The sequence below is a fragment of the Myiozetetes cayanensis genome, unplaced genomic scaffold (genome assembly GCF_022539395.1).
Source record: "Myiozetetes cayanensis isolate MyiCay16 unplaced genomic scaffold, myiCay2020 scf5-8, whole genome shotgun sequence".
Lineage (NCBI taxonomy): Eukaryota > Metazoa > Chordata > Aves > Passeriformes > Tyrannidae > Myiozetetes > Myiozetetes cayanensis.
Window position 1 is genome coordinate 37,000,246 of NW_026087742.1, and position 18,826 is coordinate 37,019,071.

The window sequence follows — 18,826 nt, forward strand, 5'->3', positions numbered from 1 at the left end:
GCAGTGAGCTGGAGGACCGGAGGACCTCCAGCCTGAGGACCGGAGCGTCCTGCAAACGTGCCTACCCCACAGCCCGGCCCGGAACACCAGCAAGGCGGTCGCTGACCGGGCGGGTGTGAGTAGCCGCCCCGCCCCGGGAGTGCCTGGCCCGCCCCGAGCCCGCCCCCTCGGCTGCGCCCGCCCCCGCTGTCCCCGCCCCGGCCCGGCCCGCGGCGGCCGGCGGAGCGCGCCCGGGGCGGCGGGGAGCGGCGCGGATGGCCGCGGTGCTGCCGGGGGCGGCGGGGCGCGGAGCCGGAGGTAACGCCGGGGGAGGGCGGTGGTGTCCGTGTGTCTGTCTGTGTCCGTGTGTCAGCGCACCAGTGCGCGTCCGCGCGTGCATGTTCGCACACACGTGTGTCCGTGCCCACCTGGGCGCGTGGGGGGTGCGTGTGCCCGTTCCCACGTGTGTGCCGGGGAGCACGCCGGGGGTGCGGGACGTGCCGCTGCGAGATGTCCCCTCTCATGCCCGCCCGTGCGCGGTGCCGTGCCCCGCCGCTCCCCGGGAGGATGCGGGAAGGCCTGGGCAGCCCCCAGCCGGCTTCTGGACCCAGCGCACCCCGCTGCCCCCGGGATGCGTGGAAGCCCCAGGCGGTGCGGGAGCGGGGCCGAGCCCGTCGTTCCCCGCCCCGCCGCACCGTTAGGGCCGAGCCTCCAGCCCGGCGGCCGCCGCTGCTCCTGCTCCTCCGCTCCCGGAGTCCTCCCTGGGCACTCCCGCGAATTTTCCTCGCTCCGGGAAGGCAGAGCGGCGCGGAGCGAGCAGCCCTGGTTAGAGTGGGGTGTCCGCAGGATATCCTGAAGGAGGAACGCGCCGAGGCTCCGCCGCCCCGGCGCTCCCGGGAAGAGCGAAGCGCCGGCCGGGATCGCGGGGAATGTTTCCAGCGCACCCGGAGCGGCCGCCGCCGTTCCTGCAGTAGCGATCGCGGCGTCCCCGCGGGTCCCCAGCACCGGGCTGTCACCGCCCGTCCCAGCCGGGAGCACCCACCGGGGATACCGACACCGTCCCGTCCCGTCCCGCCGGGTCCGCGGGAGCGTGGGACGGCAGCGCCGGCCACAGGAGACACGCAGGAGGGGCCTCCCACGCCGGGGGAGCGTTTTCTCACGTTGTTGTTGTAGGGGGATGGTGAGAGGGAACTTTTTTATGTTTAACCTTCTTACCCATGCAGCGAGCAAAGCTAAACTTCGGCTAAAAAAAAAAAAAGAAGCAGCTTAAAAAAACCCCCACAAAACAACCGCGTGAATTTAGCCCGAATCTTTCTGCCAGGTTTTGTGATTCATAGTTTTAAGTACAGGAAGGTCACTGCTTGGGCTTTTTCCTCTTTCGATGGAAAGAGTTTTTTTTTTCTCTTTCCTGGTGGTGTGTGAGCATCCCAGGAGCTGTGGGCAGCTGCTGCCTGAGACTGAGACCTGGTGGCTGGGGGTCTGCAAGACCCTTCTCAAGCATCTGCAGAGCTTAGGTTTTGTCTTTTTATGTATAAAAATAAGCCTAAACGCTTCCTGAGAGAAGGGTGGCTGTGAACATGAGTCCCATGATTTTTCCTGGGTACGGTTGGCTGGCAGTGCCATTCCTGCTCACAGGTGTACATGGAGATACATAGTTACATATATATATATATATATAAAATATGTATATAAATATATGTAGATATATATTTATGTGTTTTTATATATTTACATATATACATAGGCATATGGCTAATATATATAAATAAAAATAGACAACATATATATATTTATATTTATTTCTATTTTTATACATGTTTGTGTATAATATAGATTTTTGCATGTATTTGTAGTCATTGCTAATGACCAGAGAAGCTCTTTAAAAGGTCTTATAAATACCTCATCGAGAAATGTCAGAGTGGTGAGGGCAGGGAATATTGGGTGGGTAAGAGCCGTGGCCCCGCATGGAGGGATCATTTCCTGCCTAACCTTCCTCATCCTCAGCCCTGACTGGAGTGGTGGTGTGAAGGGGTGAATTCGGGGAGGCTGGTTTTAGGTTGTTAAATAGGGAAGGGTGTGCCCCGCAGCATTGCTGGGGCTGGACCCCCATCAGTTTCCCCAGGTTGTGTAGGGCCAGTGGGAGTCCCCCCTTCCCCAATCATCTGCATGTCCATCCTCCTCAGTCCTGATGTCTGTCTCTCCCCTTTGCTCTCTGCCAGCATTTGGCAAGGGGAACTTTGTTTTCCCTCTTCTTTTGGAAAGCGTTCAGCTGCTGCAGGAGGGCAGCCTCAACCCAAAGTGGCAAGTGTCTCTCGAAAGCCCAAATATCTGCAGGATTGGTGATTGCTCTCATTTACTTTTTATTTCCACCTGTGACGTTGTGGACAAGCATGGGGACAGTTCCTGAGGCCTGGCCCACCTCACAGTGATCTGGACCAAACTATCTGCACATTTTCATCCTGGATGGAGGGATAGGTGCACAGATACAGCTCCGGTGTTCCTTTGTGAGGAAACACCAGCAGAGAACTAAAGCTTTGCATTTCTCCAGCAAGGAGGTGCAGAAGGGGGTTTGTAGGAGTCCCAGCAGCAACCCCAGGGGATTCAAGCACACCTGGACTCTGTAGGCACACAGAATTTCAGGATTATGTGGAGATGTTACTGCTGACCATTGCAGCTTTCCTTCAGAAAAGGGAAACCTGAGTCCACACTTTCTTCTTTTTTCACTGATAGGTGTGTAACTCACTTTAAAGGCCATGTCTAGTATAAATGATATTTGGTGTTAAGGTGAGAGTGTGTGCCTTGCACAGCTTCCTTGTCCTGGAAACCATTAAGAGGACAGCTGCATACTTGGGTTTTCACACACAGACTATCTACTAATGTAATAGTCCCAGTGGAAACTTTAGTGCTCGGGAATATTTTGCGGATTTGAAAAAAATCCCAGGAGGATTTTCGGTTTCATACAGCAATTGCTTTTTGGCAGCTTTGGGATAGATGTAATCTGGTTCCCATTTGTGTCCTGAATTTTTAAATGGAAGAGCCTGCCTTTCACTCAGGGCAGAGGTAGAAATAGATAGAAGTAGATAGAAAACAAAAGTAATAGTAACAAGAACAACATTACCTCTATTAAAAAAAAAATCTTGAGGCAACTTTTCTATTAAAATGTTGCATTTAGGAAGAGTATCTCTTCTTTTTTTTTACTTCTAGTGACTTTTTTAGTAGGTGAGATGCTGCTGTGGGTGTAAATCTGGAGTAAATCCGTAGAAGCTGGTGAAATTGCTCCAGATTTGGATCAGCACATGTGAGAACAGAGTTTTGCCACACAGTGAGGTGCATCCCTTGAGTGACAGGAGGTCCTGCAGCATTTTCTGGCTCTCGATGGCCTTGTCTAGCTCGGATATGTCCCACCATGATGTGTGGCTGTGCCTTTCTGGATGCACGTTTGTACCACATCTTGAAGTTGTGGTGTGTCGTTCTTGTGCGAGCCAGGCAGGGATGGCCAGCATGTGTCAAGGCAGCACCTGCTGAGGAGGGAGGGGTGTTCTACAGGGGGATGCCATATCTCAGGGAAACATACCGTGGGATTAAATAATTGAGAAATACTTGGGATTCATCTACTCTGATCATATTGGCTAGCACAAATGTAAGTGTGCTTTAGACAATGGTAGCTCCAGTGATCAAGTCTCAGGCTGGAAAATAATGCCATTGTTAATTTCATGTAATGAATGATTTAATGAATTAAAATGCTTTTACTGCAATCCAGTCTCTATTTAAGACCTAAACCAACTGAAGTAACTGTTATACCTCTGTTCTCTCACTTTATTTGGTATGTTGTGAGCAGATATTTCAACGAAGTCCCTGCTGGGCTGGGATATGACATGTGGGTCCTCCAAATTTCAGGGAGGGCAGGAAACATCCAGGTCTCCCCCAGAACCTGTTCTGGACTGCTGCATCTCTCAGAAGCAGGGAGACACTTTTCAGGGGGCATTCCTCCTTGTGATGGCTACCTGGGATACCAGTGGCATGTCCTGTCAACTGGGATATGTCCTCCCTGCCTGCAATGTCCACTGTTTTGGGGCCATTTTTGAGATGATGGCTTCACATCCTCAGCTGTTAGTGTGATTTTCCCTGTTCTAAATCTGAGCTGAGCCAGCCGGGAGCAAGAACTAAATCTTGTTAACATTTTTCTGTATAATACCTTTATTAAATTTCTGCATTTTAAAAGTTGCTGTATACACATTGCATGTAATGATTTAATAAGGGAAGACTCATAATATATATTCTGGTGGGAAGAAGGTCTGATTTCTTTTTGCTTTGAGTTATGATGGTTAAGGATAGTGCAGAGACTCTGCTCTGTGTAGGGTTATCACAAGCAGTTCTTCACATGGATCAAATGAATGCGGATCCTTAGCTGATGGTTTGTTGCTTGTGTTAAACAAAAATGGAAAAGCTCTAGGATTCTGAAGATCCATACTATAGCATTCAATATCTGCCTTTTCAGTTAGAGAGTACTGTACAGTCTTTGTACTATTTTTGTTCTGTCCTTATCCCAGGCTCCTTTGTACGCTGCAAGTTTGTGGGAATGACTCAGGGAGAAAGCTATTTAACCTAAAGGACACCACTGGCAAAAAAAAAAAAATAGATGGATAAAGAGCAATGTCAGTGACTGTGAGTGGGAAGCAAGAGGAATATTTGTGTGTATCTGAGGAAGAGAGATCCGAAACCTCCTCCAAATGGTCTGAAAAAAATTCCTCTTCTTCAAGATGCTGTTTGTTCAGTTCAAATGGGGAGTTTTATAGTATGGTTGCTCGAAGTAACAAGGAACTAGACTGAATGACCCACAGTCCTAGGTCCTATTTCACTTCTGGTTAATTAATGGAAGGGCTTAAATATCCAAGTGACACGGATCATGCCAGTGCTTTTCTGTAACATGATCGTTTTTCAAGGCAGTAAGTACAGCAAAGTTAATCATAGCTTAAACTCCTGCTCTGCAAGTGTCTTGTCTGTATGTTGTAGGTGATTGATGATTTTTTTTTTCCCCTCCCAGTGGAAGAAAAAATTCCTTCCCTAAGAATTTACGTGATGAATTTTTATCTTGGAGGCTTTTTATTGCTTGGAAATCAGAATTTATGGTATAGTGAAAATGTCTGCAGACAGTCGTGCTGACAAGTGGCGGGGCTGTAGCAGAATGTTGTCTCACTCGTGAGCTCCATTTCAGCCTTTGTATTTCACTTTTTACTGACAGTTTCTTCCCTTACCTTCAACTCTCAGTAGTACTTACCCTTTTATCTCAGAGCAGCAACGCTGACATGAGTCGTCATTGTGCCCCTGGCAACTTTGATCAAAGCAGAAGTTTCAATTATTGATTCAATTCTTTGAATAAATTTAGGCTGGCTTCATATAGTAGACTCAATGTTATAGCTGCAAAGGCAAATTTGTAGCTTATAATACATAGAGACCTTAAAAATGCACATATTTGTGCAAAGCCCAGCATGGCTGCCTAAGGAATATGCATCCTTTCCTCTTTCGGGTTAATGCCCAGATAACTGTTTGGTGCCTGGCAGTGTGATGATAATACTCTGCCTGCATCCTACCTCTCCTCTGGGATGAGCCTGGGATGGGGGAAAAAAACCATTGGGTTGTTCTGACATTATAAAATCTGTAACTGTCGGAGATGAAAGAGCAGTGACAGGCACTGTTTGCCCCCACATGCCCGCACACCTGATTTCCATTGGGAGGGCGGAGAAGCACGGGCGTCCAAGGGGGATCTCCCAGGCAGGCAGACTTGGCTCTGTTCTTTCCTTTATCCATCTGATCTCATGCCAGGTTTGGGAGCTGCTTTCAAGGCACATTTGCTTTGCTTCTGCCGTAGCCTTTTTTCTTGTCTGCCTTGGTTTTTGCTGAGGGGAAGCACATATGAAAATAAGCACATGAAGCTGAAGCTTCATGGAAAGTGTTCGTTCTTGTAGGCAGTTAAATTTGGATGTGTTAGCACTATTCCTTGGGAGAGGTGGGGCTTGGCTGCCTCCATTGCCTGTTCTTATTAGTCTTTCTAGTGCTTTTTTGGATGATGCACTTTCTGGAGAGTGAAATGACAGTACCCAGGATGGTAGACTACAGGAACTCTTCTTGAGCAAGGGAATAGCACAGTGTGGATCTTGGAGCCAATACTGGAATGAAGATTTCTTTCCCCAGGGTGGTGAGCTGCGGAGGGGGAGCTTGATCTGGTGAATCCTGCCAGGCACAGGGGTGCGGCTTCTCCCAGCTTTCATGTGGGAAATGAGAGGTGCTGTTCACTCACATCTGGTGTGCATTATATGCGTTGGGTTTCTGTCCTGCAAGATGTTGCTCTGCTCCTGTGAAAATAGTATTAGTGATGCTTTTTAGTCCTCACAGGGCTTGGGAGCCCTGGCAGCGGATGCGAGGTTCCCAAGCAGAACTGTGGGGTGTGAGAATGAAATAGCCACCCCAGAACTGACCTAGAAAACCTGTGAATTGGCTGGGGACCTGCTCACACAAAACAGTCACCAGTGGCTGCCTGAGTCTCTCTGCACTTCATTGGAGCTGGGGCTGCAAAGGAGTCCCAGCACTACTTAAGGAGAGCTGCTGGAGGTACCAAGAGCATCCCTTGTGACATTGTTGGAAGTCCAGTTTTTTTACCTAAACCAAGAAGCAGGACACACGAGTTGTTTTTTTCTGTGCAAAAGGAAACTCAGGTCTTCCTCCCGGCCTTGGGAGAGTGGCATGGCTGTGTGGCTGAGGTATGGCAATCCCTGCTCTCAAAACTGGGCCAGTGCTTAGGAGTAAATTTCCTGGGCCAGGATGGGGTATCCAGCTTTGACAAGGTCCCTGTGACCCACTGGAGGTACTGATGGGTCTGTTCTGAGCAATTCATGTCACAGCCTTCATACAACCCAGGGGACCCTGGAATGCTTTGACTGTCTTTTTGTTGTTTCCCTGAAATAATTATCTTCCTTTGTTGACCTGAGATTTTTATGCAGCAACAGGGAAGAGAAAATATATTTTAAATGTGGAATAAAGTAGTTCTTTTTGGCTTGGCTATGAGACAGAAAGACAGATGTGGGCTTGGAAACGATGTAATTTTTGTTCTGTCATTTTTGGACTTCCCTTACAAACTGTGGCAGGGTTTATAGGAAAGTGCAAAGCTGCCTTACTTTTTAATTTCAGATGATTGCTTTGGATGGTATTTGAAATACCTCAGTCTTTTTTGAACCGCTTGGTCAGTAGGGTACACATTGAAAGAGGATTTTTTGGAGGACAACTCTGTGGTTTTGTTTGGCTGTGTGGCTTTGGGTGGCAGAGAAGGAGCTGTACGTGCTGGCAGCATGGGCTTGCTGCAGGCAGCCACAGTGTGGTACCTGGGTGGGCAGTGGGGTGGAATGCAGAAACTCATTACCTGGGCTCTGCCTTGAGGTGTTGCCTCTAAATAGCACCAATCTGTCCTTGCACAATGGGCATCTTTTGGTGTTTTACTGAAGGTGAGAGTAATAGTACGGTTTGGCTGTAAGAAAACCATCTTCTTTGACTCTTTTTGTAAATTTGTTTTTTGGGATGCTGTTACTGCTTTAAAAACACGACTTTCCTCTAATGTTGCAGCAATGAGCTTCCTGTGAGGTTTTGCTTTAGATCCTTTTCAAAACCCAACTGAAACCACATCAGAAACAGGAAGTAGTTAAGTTTTGCTCCTCTGTCTCTGGGTCCTGGATGACTGTCTGGTGTTAATCTTAGCAACTGATTCATTTAAATAGTTCTGAATCTTCAAATGAATTCTACTGCTCTGCAGTAACCTCCAGGATAATATGTCTGCTTCTGTACAGTGTAATGCACGCTTATCTAAAGGAAAAAGCTAAAAAACCCAAATGAATTGGTGTCAGGCGGTCACTTAGATGCAGGAGAGTTGGTAGAGATGGAGAAGTGAAGGCCTGGAGCAGCTACCCAATTGAGAAAGGACTGAACTAGGCTAGAGATGTGGTCATGTCTTACAGAGCTAGCTGTAAGGGACACTGGATATATGGCAATTGAAGACATGGTGTCTATGGACTGGATTGCATCCTGGCACGCTGGGGCTGTAGGGGGCTGGGCTGGCTTTGAGAGGGGAGAGGAGAGGGCACAGCACAACTGGCAGCTGCCTGAAGGCACCTACAGACATGATGAGGCCAGTTCTCTTTGGTAGTGGCAGTCACAAAAACACGGTACAGCAGCTGTGGTTTGTGGCTTAGGATGTTTGGACTAGATATGGGTGGAAAGTCATTCCCTAGGGACATGTCCTTGGAGCAGTGATGGTCTTCATTCTAGGTTGCCCTCCACTGGCTGCTTACTCATGGCTGCTGGACACCACTGGTTTGGCACCAGGAGTCAGTTACAGGGATGAAAATTGCTCTTTTGGTGAGCATTGTAAAGGAATGAGGATGTTTGGGGAAGGAACAAGTGCCTGAGCATGGGACGGGCACCTTGCATCCCATCAGAGCTGGGTGTAGCAAAGCCTTTCCCTTCAGAGAGGGGAGCTGGGATTTGGGAGGCTTCAGTGACACCAAGGGGGGAAAGAAAAAAAGTTTTTGCCATGCTCCAAATGGCTCACGAGGCTTCACTAAACTTGCAATTGGTACCTTATTGCTCACAATCTGGATTGTGGCTGTGTGCCAACTGATCTTTTGGCAACTATTTTCTGTGTTACACAAAAACTGCCTTTCTTTGCCAGTTACATCTGACATTTTATTAAAACCCACTGTGAATGAACATAAAATATCGTTGCATCATTTTTAACATCATAAAACATCATGACATCATTTTATGATGATAAAACATCAACATGGGTATAGCAAAGTGCAGTAGTTTTTGGCTGTGTTGAAGCTACTTGGTTTTGACTCTGATGTAACAAAGATCAGAAACTGATCGGTTTGGCAAATGCTGGAATTTACCTGTCCTGATTGTAGTAGAATATCATTTTACCACGACAACCAAAGGCAAGTTTAGGTGAGAATTTCTGGTCTTATTGTAGAAAAAGCACGTCTTTGTTCTCCATCTTAGAAAATTTGAAGCCATGACTCAAGGGTGCCTACAGACTTCAAAATGCAGAAGGCAAGCATACAGTGTTACTAGCAGTTTATTTCTTTTGAATTCTGTTTGGTGAGTGGTGAGGCCAAGCCAGTATCTGCAGGCTGTTCAGGTTCCTGTAGTGCTCGAAGCTGCTCATCTTCCTTGGGTGTGCAGATTTTCTTTGTTTCACCCCAGTCTACTTCTTATTCATAAAACAGGCTCAGGTTCAAAACTCACTTGTTTCATCCAGGATTTCAAGTTCCAAGGCAGGACTGTGTGTGTGGAGAAGAAATGAAGGGTGTCTTTAATCCTATTCTCTACCAGAATAGGCCAATAATTTTGGAAAGTAGGGTTCTTGAGATTTTTCTTGAGTCTGTGTCAGCATCAGCACAATTTCCAGACCAGTCTACCATGCTTGTTTTCACAAACATATTCAGCTTAGATCTACTCAAGCGAGCAGTCTTTCCCTCTTGCTCTCTAAATATAGATAACTGCCACACACATTCATGCATAATATGAATGGTAAAGTGATGAATTCATTAACATTTCGCAGAAATGCCTATTTCCTCTCCTCTGGGCACAGAAGAAAATAGTATCTTCGTGCCTGTAGAAAAGACAGGCTGGATCCTACCCTCCCATGACCCTCCTGCTGCCTTACTCCATGCAGGTGCATGGGGTTAGCGATGACCTGTACGTGAGGAGGGGAGCAAAGCAACTTCCCTGTGTCACACATGCCAGTGAGCATGCAGTTAGTTGAGCACGAAGTAGGCAGTCAGGATTAATAAATCCAGATCATTCATGGCCAGTTGTTTTCCTAAAGAGCAGAGTGCTGCAGGTCTCTGTGGGCTTCCTGCCCCACAGGGGACATATGCCCCATTGGGACAGATGGATGCATCGCTGGTGCCACTTTGAGCACTTCACCTCCTGCTCAAGTAAGTCCCTTGGCAGTGGCCATGGCAGTGGTCATGCCAGAGATCAGTGACCATTCCCTTAGTCTAAACCTATGACAATCAGTGGGGTAAATGGAAAGTGCTTCTGCTGTGTCCCTGCTGTACCAGGTTCTTGGGGTCAGGAGATGCTCATCTCCAAGATTTGAACCTCAAAGAACCTTCTCTTTAAAAAAATGAGGGAATGTTCAGAAAAAATAAGTAGAAAGTAAAAAATCATGGAATCATAGAATAGCCCAGATTGAAAGGGACCTCAGCAGATCATCTGGTGTAACCTTTTGAGGGAAGGGGGCAACTTAGATGAGATTATCCAGGACAATGTCCAGTCGCATCTGGAAAACCTCCAGTGATGGAGAGTCTGCCACATCCCTGGGGAGGTTGTTCACTGAACGATTGTTTTCACTGTAAAGGATTTAATTCTTATGGCAAGATAAAACATCTCATAGTGCAACTTGTACCTGTTGCCCCTTGTCTTGTTCATGTGACTCTTTGTGAAAAGAAAGCCTCTGTCCTCTCTGTAGCCCCCTTTAAATACTGGAACACTGTGATGAGGGCTCCCCCCTAGGCTTCTCCTCTAGGGAGGAAGGACCTAACTCCTTCAGCCTTTCCTCATATGGCAGGTTCAACAGCCCACTTTGTGGCCCTCCTTTGGACCCTGTCCAGTCTGTCTGTGTCTTTCCTGAATTGTAGGGTTTTGCCAGTCATTTGTGACTTAAATTGTGAGGTCAAGCCAATGTTGTTCCTGGCTTAACACTGTTATGATGCATTTTGTATCAGCTTGTTAAAACAAGCACACTGAAAGTACCCCTGAGAACAGATTTAGGATGAGCTTTGTTGCTTGCCAGGAGAGCTTATTCTTACTCACTGATTGTGAAGGGGCTGGGCCACTGTAGTGACTTAACCTCAGTAGCAACCAAGCCCCATCCCGTCACTTTCTTGTTTCCTCCCTGGTGGCATTGGAGAGAGAATTGGAAGGGTAAAAGTGAGAAAGCTTGCGGGTTGAGATAAAGGCAGTTTAAAAGCAGAAACCACATGCAGAAGCAAAGCAAAACAAGGAATTAATTCATGACTTTCCATGGGCAGGCAGGTGTTCAGCTGTCCCCAGGACATCATGTATAACACTGACTTGAAAAGACAAACACCATCACTGCTGAAAATGTCCCCCTTCCTTCTTCTTCTCCAGCTTTTCATTGCTGAACATGACGACATATGGTCTGGAATATCCCTGTGATCAACTGGGGTCAGCTGTCCCAGCTATGTCCCCTCCCAACTCCTTGCACACCCCCAGCCTTCTTGCTGGTGGGGTGGAGTGAGGAGCAGAAGAGGCCTTGACTCTGTGTAAGCACTGCTCAGCAGTAACTAAAACATCCCTCTGTTATCAACACTGTTTCCAGCACAAATCCAAAACACAGCCCCACACTAGCTACTGAGAAGAAGATTAACTCTCTCCCAACCAAAACCAGCACAGTCCAGCCATCAGTGTCTGTGGGATGCTGGAGCTGGGGTGTGCAGCTCCTGTGCAGTTGGTCTGCCAGACAAATTCCCATGGCTCTCCAGCTGCATCTGCTGCTTACCTTATTAAGAACATCTGGACAAAGTGATTTATAAACTTTCTCCCTTGATAGCACTGGTTGTATTTTGTGTCTCAGCAATTTTCTGTATTGCTAAACTATTACTTATGAGCAGATTTTGTGGTAAAGCCTTTCCCAGACTTTGGCCCTATTGACTGTGTGGCTGTGTCCTCACCTTTCCTACTTTTTACCCACTCCCTCTTTCAGTTTTACACTGGCTCTCTTGGCCTCATTTCCTGGAGACATGCCTTGGTTTGTGAGCTTGTGACTTGTCACTGTTAGCTCTTTTTACCTTAAAGACCAGGCTGGTGCATGAAACAGCACTGATGACTTGGTGTTTACCTCTTGTTCCTCAGAGCTAATGTGTTATCTGGTAGGTGAGGAGAGAAGAGATGGTTTGCTCAGTGGCCTCAGAAGGGTTTCTCCACACCTAGCCATGCTCAAGAAATTTTTTTGGGGCTTCTGTCATAAGTCATGGCTTCATATTTTATCATTCAAGTGGTTTCTTTCCTGACATCCTGTTCGTCTTTCTTACAGGCTCCACATCTGTTTGTTACAAACCTACTAGCCCAGTCCAGGTACTGGAAGACGCTGGCTTTCTTTACCAGGATCACCAGTTGTTTGCTGGCAGGCATGATGTTTCTCCGCTAGCAGCTGAAGTGATCAGTGCCAAAGAAAAAGCTGGTAAGTGCGTGGCCACACTTCTGTATGAACCCACTGCATTTACTTCCCAAAGCATAAATTGAGCAGTTTAGACCATTTACAAATAACATTTATGGAGTTGAAGGCCAGCTTCTAATCCTTGGTAGAGTCCAAGGGGAGTTACCTTTGATTAGAGTGTTATGACCCATCATCACTTGTCACCTGTGCTTGTAGAGGTGCAGCATTTCCACTGGTCCTTCAGGGCATGGCTGCTCTTCACAGCACAGCTGGACCAATGTCCATGGCTCTTTTGCTGATGGAGCAGGCAATCAAAGTACATCTCCCAGGGTGCTGACATGACTAACTGTTGTGGGTTTTGACTCTGGCCGGATTTTAAACACTTACTGAAAACCGCTTTCCCCCCTCCTCCCCCCTTTTGTTCTTCTCTGAGTTGAGGGAAAAAACCCCAGAGAATTCCTGAGTAGAGATAAGAACTGGGAGATTCACCCACAGGAGTGGAAATCCTGTATTATAAGGAGCTGCCTTGACCGTTGCCTTTATCCACCTTGATGTTGGCTTTATCCTCTTTCCTCAGGCTTGTCTCAGGCATTGCCTAACACCCTAGACTGTAAGCCTTCTGGTATGTTAGGGAGACATTACTGCCTTTCTGCAAAAATGTCCATTGTGGTGAGGCTGCTGGGTGCTGTCATAACATGAATAAAGCACTAAGAGTTTGCTGTAACTGCAAGGAAATATAAAGCAAATGGATATGGGCTGTTGAGCACACAGGTAGATGGAGATGTGTGTGTCTGTGTATCTTCCTGGCTCAAACACCATTCCAAGGAGCTGACAGACCCTCTGAAAGCTGGTGGCCAGGCTGCAACCCCAGTGAGTCAGGCTGGCAGGCAGATAATGTTGTTTCAGGCAATACGGGAGAGGTGTATCTCGTAGGGCTGGCATGGAATGAAACAGTCTGTGAATATTCTCTCCCTCTTGAGTCTCCCACAATCATCTTTAAGGCTTTACCACAGAATTGTTAGTGGTAATGACCTATTCTCGTTTTTATGAGTCAAAGGCTTTTGCTTCTCTCTGGCCTCTGGGTTGCACGTAAGTTATCCCACAGCATGTGCAGTAACTGATGAAACCTCGGGGAAATACCTGACCTCAAGAGAAAATTTGGTTTTTAACTACTTTCAAATGCCAAAAAACAAATGTCCTTCTGATGAACTCCTCTGAGGATTGGAAACAGCAGGGAAGAGAAAGTTACCAAGAATGATCTCAAAAACCTGAACTGCTATCAGCACCTCCTCTTGCCTAGGGCCATTGGAAGACTCTGTCTGGAGCTGCTTTTTTCTCACTTTTGTCTGTACTAGAGTCTTTCAGGAACATCCCTCTGGGCTCAGATATTGCTCAGGCAGATATCTTAAAGCACTTTTGGGATGGGAGTGGAAGGAGGGCTCCAGGAGGGAGGGAGGGATTTCAAACGTCTCAGCCATGGCTATATCATACAATCATAGAATATGCTGAGTTGGAAATGACCCATCAGGATCATTGAGTCCAACTCCTGGCCCTACACAGTACACCTCAAGAATCACACCATGTGCCTTAGAGTGTTGTCCAAATGATTCTAGATGCTTAGCTCCAGGCAAGCTCCACTGTATATATAGTGCAGAGATGGTGCCATTGGCTCTGAATTACTTCAGTAGCCTGTGTTAGGGTTGTGCAGCTGCTCTTTTGAAAATGCTGGTGTTACATCTATGACCATAATGTCTTCCTTATGCTGACCCAGCAAAATTATGACAGTACTGACTCCCTTAGAAACAGCATTATCAGCCAGAACGGAAACGGCAGTTTTAGAGGAAGGTGCCAAAACACAGATTATTCTTTATTTAGACGGTTAGGACCCTTTTATTTTCTGTGCCATTTCACAGTTTTTCTGTGACACATTTTACAGTTTATTTTGTCATGGCATTCAGTACACTTAATGACTTTGGTCATCAAAAATACAGCATCTTGTTTAGTATTGGCATACAGGCTGCCTCTCTAAGCATTTCCAGGGGTGGGTCAAACACTGGAACAGGCTTCCTAGAGAGACAGCCCCAAGCCTGTCGGAGTTTAAAGAGAGATTTGGAAAATGTGCTTAATAAAATGCTTTAACTTCTGGTCACCCTTGAATTGGTCAGGCAGTGGGATGAGATGATCATTGTAGGTCACTTCCGACTGGACTATCTTATCCTATGCTATCTTATCATGTGCATTTTAGAAAATGCCAAATTTCCCTATGACATGGCCTGTCCCTTGTTGACTTGGAAGGGAGTTCAGAGCTCTGGGTATGGGATGCATGGAGCATTATGGAGGAGAGGGCCAAGGAGGGGACTGGAATATATTTTTAGGGTTCACTGAAAACAGAATTAGGATCTAGGATTGGGGGGATGATCAGGGAGCAGAGCCCTGCCTCCTTTGTTGGCTTCCAGCCATGACCCCTCTGCTGTCAGGGCACTGGCCTTGAAGTGCGTCTGGGACAGAGTCACAGCTGTGGGATGTAGCGGGTAAGAAAGAGTGGGAGTATTGGAGCTCCTGGGCAGCAGAGCTAATGGCCACCTCTCTCTCCCTGCCCAGCCGAGGAGACCCTCTGCACCCTGCGCCCACCCAGCTTCCGCCGGGTCCCAGAGACGGAGATGCGAGGGGCAGAGGAGGTGGCAGCTGGCACCGTCCTGCAGCGCCTGATCCAGGAGCGGCTGAGGTATGGCAACCCCAGCGAGAACATGAACCTGCTGGCCATACAGCACCAGGCGACGGGCAGCGCCGGCCCCTCCAACAGCACTGCCAGCACTCTCTCCTCTGCAGAAAACCTTGCTCCCGAAGACCTGCCAATGGTCCAGCCGTCAGGGCGGCAGGAACCACAGGGGCAGGAGCACCAGGGGGACGGTGCTGCGATGGAGAAGCAGCCTCGGGCCCCGCAGCCGCCGCACGGCACTGAGGAGCTCCCCACTTATGAGGAGGCCAAGGCCCAGTCTCAGTTTTTCCGTGGCCAGCCCCTGCAGCCGGCCACCACTGCCGCCCCAGGTTTTTATGGCTCCTCCAGCCAGAAGTCCAGGACGGAGGGGAGGCCGACAGTGAACCGGGCCAACAGCGGGCAGGCTCATAAGGATGAGGCACTGAAGGAGCTGAAGCAGGGCCACGTCCGCTCGCTGAGCGAAAGGATCATGCAGCTCTCACTGGAGAGGAATGGGGCCAAGCAGCACCCTCCAGCCCCAGGAGGCGGGAAGGGCTTCAAGGCAGCCCCACCACCTGGCAAGGCTACAGACCCACGGGGCCCACCGCCCGAGTACCCCTACAAAGGCAAGGCAGCAGCCCCGGGCAGCAAGGCGCAGGAGCACGGGCTCTTCTATGGCGAGCAGCCAACACAGGACGTCCTCAAGGCCACCTACACCGCCCCACAGCCTGCCCGGGCAGAGCTGGCCCTGGTCCGCTACCAGCCGCCCCCAGAGTACGGAGTCAGCAGGTAATGCCCATCAGTGAGGGGTCTGTGGGGGTGACTGGTCCTGCCCTTGCTGGAGGAACCAGCATTCTGTGGGTCCTGAGCCTTGTGTAAACACAACCATGGTGGGGACCACGTCGTGTGGACATCACACACTGTGATGGGGACGTAACATCCCATGGCTGGGCTGGCAGGGCTGGCTGGTGGAGGCACCTGCATCTCCCAGAGGGCTCTATAAGGCTTATACACCACTTACACCGTCCTTAAATCTTCCCACAGAGCTCACGTGGGGCTTTCACACTACTGGGCCCCTCATGCCAGGCCTCCCCATGAGCACGGGTTTATTCCAAGCGCATTAAAAATAATCCAGAGGGTTTGCTGGCTGTGTGCTGATCCCTGTAAGCGGTATGGGTCCTGCCTTCAGAGGCGAGCCCATGCATTGAGGGCTCCTTTTCCTTGCAGTACCTGAAAGCAAGTGTTCCTCTGTCTCATCACTGTCTCTTTGACCTCCCGGACAGTTTCTTTGCTGGATTTGGAAGGCTGGAGTTGTGTGGTGTGAATGTGAGTGGTTTTAATGTTGCTAACTGCCTCATTGTGTCTTTCTGACTCGAGAATCTCCAAAGCTTTTGTTGGCGTTGCCTTAAGTTGCACACACTAAATTTATCGTCGCACAGGTGCAGAGAAAAAGTGGTGCAACTGACTTGGCTCTTCCTTTCCAAAATGTGTAAGGCATGAAATGCAGGAGGGAATGCTCTGCCTTTCCATGTTTGCAGAAGTGGCAGGCTTTGTGTCAAGACAGGGAGGAACTCAGAGCATGGCCTTGGTGACTGTTGCAAGGTGGCTGTAACAAGTGGAGGGACTGCACTGAGCATCACTGGTCTTCCTTCAGCTACATGTGTGTTTTGATTCTGAAATCAAACATGTGCAAAGTTTATGCAATTTCTTAAGAGCAAGATTGTACTTTTAAGACCTCAGCAAAAATGTCTGTTTATGCAAAGAAAAAGCTATACAAATGTGAGGGCAACAGGGGTCATATTTTCCTGCAGCCGTTCGTGGTGCCAACAAACATCTCCAGCACCAAGCAGATTCATCCCCACAGAAAAGGGGCTTGTTTGGGGTTTTTTTATCAGTCTTGGAAAGTGCTAGTTCAATACTCACAGAGTCTGTTCTGCTGAGGCGATGTAAGTGAGCAGACGCAGGTGCTACATACGCTGCTTCAGCTAACTTGGAATGGCAGTGGTGTCAAGTGGGAAACCCTTTGGGGCCACTTCCAGAGCCTTTCCCAGGTGCCTGCTCAGCAAGGTTAATGCTGAGAAAATTCTTGATTTCAGTGCTGATTTCCATGCCAGTCCTCAGCCTTTGCCAAGGCACTGCGGGATCGTCTCAGCAGCTGTGGGGAATAACTCACTAGCTTGTGATGGTTGTCACTGCTCATTCTTGATAAGGCAGCACAGTTTACCCACGAAATCTCACTGCAGAGAGGATGCCTGCTACCCCTGTGTGCTGTTTTCTTTGCATGATTGTGGAGAAATATCCCTCCAGTCAGGTGCAGGGCCACCAGTGGGGGTATGCTATTGCAACAGGGATATGCTGTGCATCAGAGGACTGGCAGCATGGCAGAGCAGAGCTGCTGAGTTTTGCAGACTTATTAAAACAATCTTCACTGATGTCTTTTTTGCAACTCAGCAGGGGCCTTAATGCCTCTCAATCTGCATTTATCCCATGCTGGTTACTCCAGCATACTTTTACAGTTGTAGGTTAGGAGGTTGGCATGATGGGGGTTGTTTCACCAAAGCTAGGTTTGCTCTAAGGTGTATATTCTCTTATATGCTTTCTTTAAGGCAGTTTGGGTCCTAATATGCAGATGGGTTTTTTCGAGTCCCTCTTGGCTCCTTTCACATAGTTCCTGGATTTTGGGGGATGTTTCCTGCATACGTGTTCCTGCTGGTGGCTGCCTGCGAGGCACGAGCAGCACCATTGCTGGTTTGCAGACTGTATCTTGAGCCCTTGCTTTGCACAGTGTTGGTGATTGAGGGGATATTTGGCTGTGCAGATGTCAGACAGCAGACCTCTGTGTCTCAACCACGTGGTGGTCTTCATCCTCATCTCAGGCTTCTTTCTGTATTTTTTGACACAGGAATGCCAACCTTTCCCATTGCTTGATGCACTGCAGTATTCGTTGCTGACATTACCTGGACTTGTTTGCAATTAGTATGAACTGGTTTGGTTTCTTCTGTGCTTATCCCAGTTTATAACTGGCCCGATGGTCTGCAGGATTCCTGTTGTGGTCCTGTTACCCAGGAAGATTTGGCTGACAAAAGCTTTTAGGAAGCAATTGTAATCCCTGTTTGCCATTCATCACTTGTCATTTCTCCATCTGCCGCAGCTGTGCTCCAGTGCATCTCTCTGTGCACCTCAGGCTCTGTCACAGGATGGGCTTGCCCAGGTCTAGGATGCAATTTCACAAAGTGATCTCTGCTCCAAATATTCCTCTTTGAAGAGGATAAAGACAGGTTAACCTTGGGGGGCATCCAGGGACATCAGTCTCTACTAGAGCACTTGTCTGGGCGGCAGCCCCTCAGTGCTTGCTGGAGAAGGGATGGGGGTTGTGTTGTACTGCTGGGTTGCTCCCTAACACAAACCTTCCTGGGGCTCTGCCCTTGCTCACTGCTTCCCCCCGTACCTGTGCTCTAGGGAGGCTCACTGCCAGCCACCTGGCTGGGATGGAAAACCTTGATAGAAGATGTCAAGGTAGGGGACTACCTGGTTTCGTAATGTTAACTGAAGGGTGGAGTTTGTTTTTTCTGTTAGAGGGCAAGCAAGGTGAGAAATTCTAGCTTGCAACTCATCAAGGGGGCCTGGGAAAGAAGCTAATGGAAACAGCTTGCCCATGGCCAGATGGGAATCTCATGTATCCCAACATCTCCATTCCTCTGCCTTGATTATATCAGTTCCCCAGCCCATCCATCCTGGCATCCTCTGGACAGGGACCATGCAAAAGGCTTCTGCCTTTCAGAAAAGAGAGGAGAGAAGCACAGAGCTGCATTGATCCAGAAGAAGCACTCACAGATACTAGGGATGGAAAAGACCTATAGGGTCACTGAGACCTCCCCAGTCCTTCTTTGACAAGGGAAACGTGGCTGAAAATGGAC

At 48.5% G+C, this 18,826-nt stretch overlaps 1 protein-coding gene across 1 annotated transcript in view; it reads left to right on the top strand.

The window, feature by feature from the left end:
• The first annotated feature begins 241 nt into the window (after window positions 1-241).
• AMOTL1 (angiomotin like 1) overlaps window positions 242-18,826 on the top strand; it is a 54,137-nt gene continuing 35,552 nt past the window's right edge. The window contains exons 1-3 of the mRNA XM_050333358.1: window positions 242-297; window positions 12,089-12,235; window positions 14,813-15,698. Of these exons, the coding sequence (XP_050189315.1) occupies window positions 255-297; window positions 12,089-12,235; window positions 14,813-15,698 (1,076 nt within the window). The 5' untranslated portion in view covers window positions 242-254. The remainder of the gene's footprint in view (window positions 298-12,088; window positions 12,236-14,812; window positions 15,699-18,826) is intronic.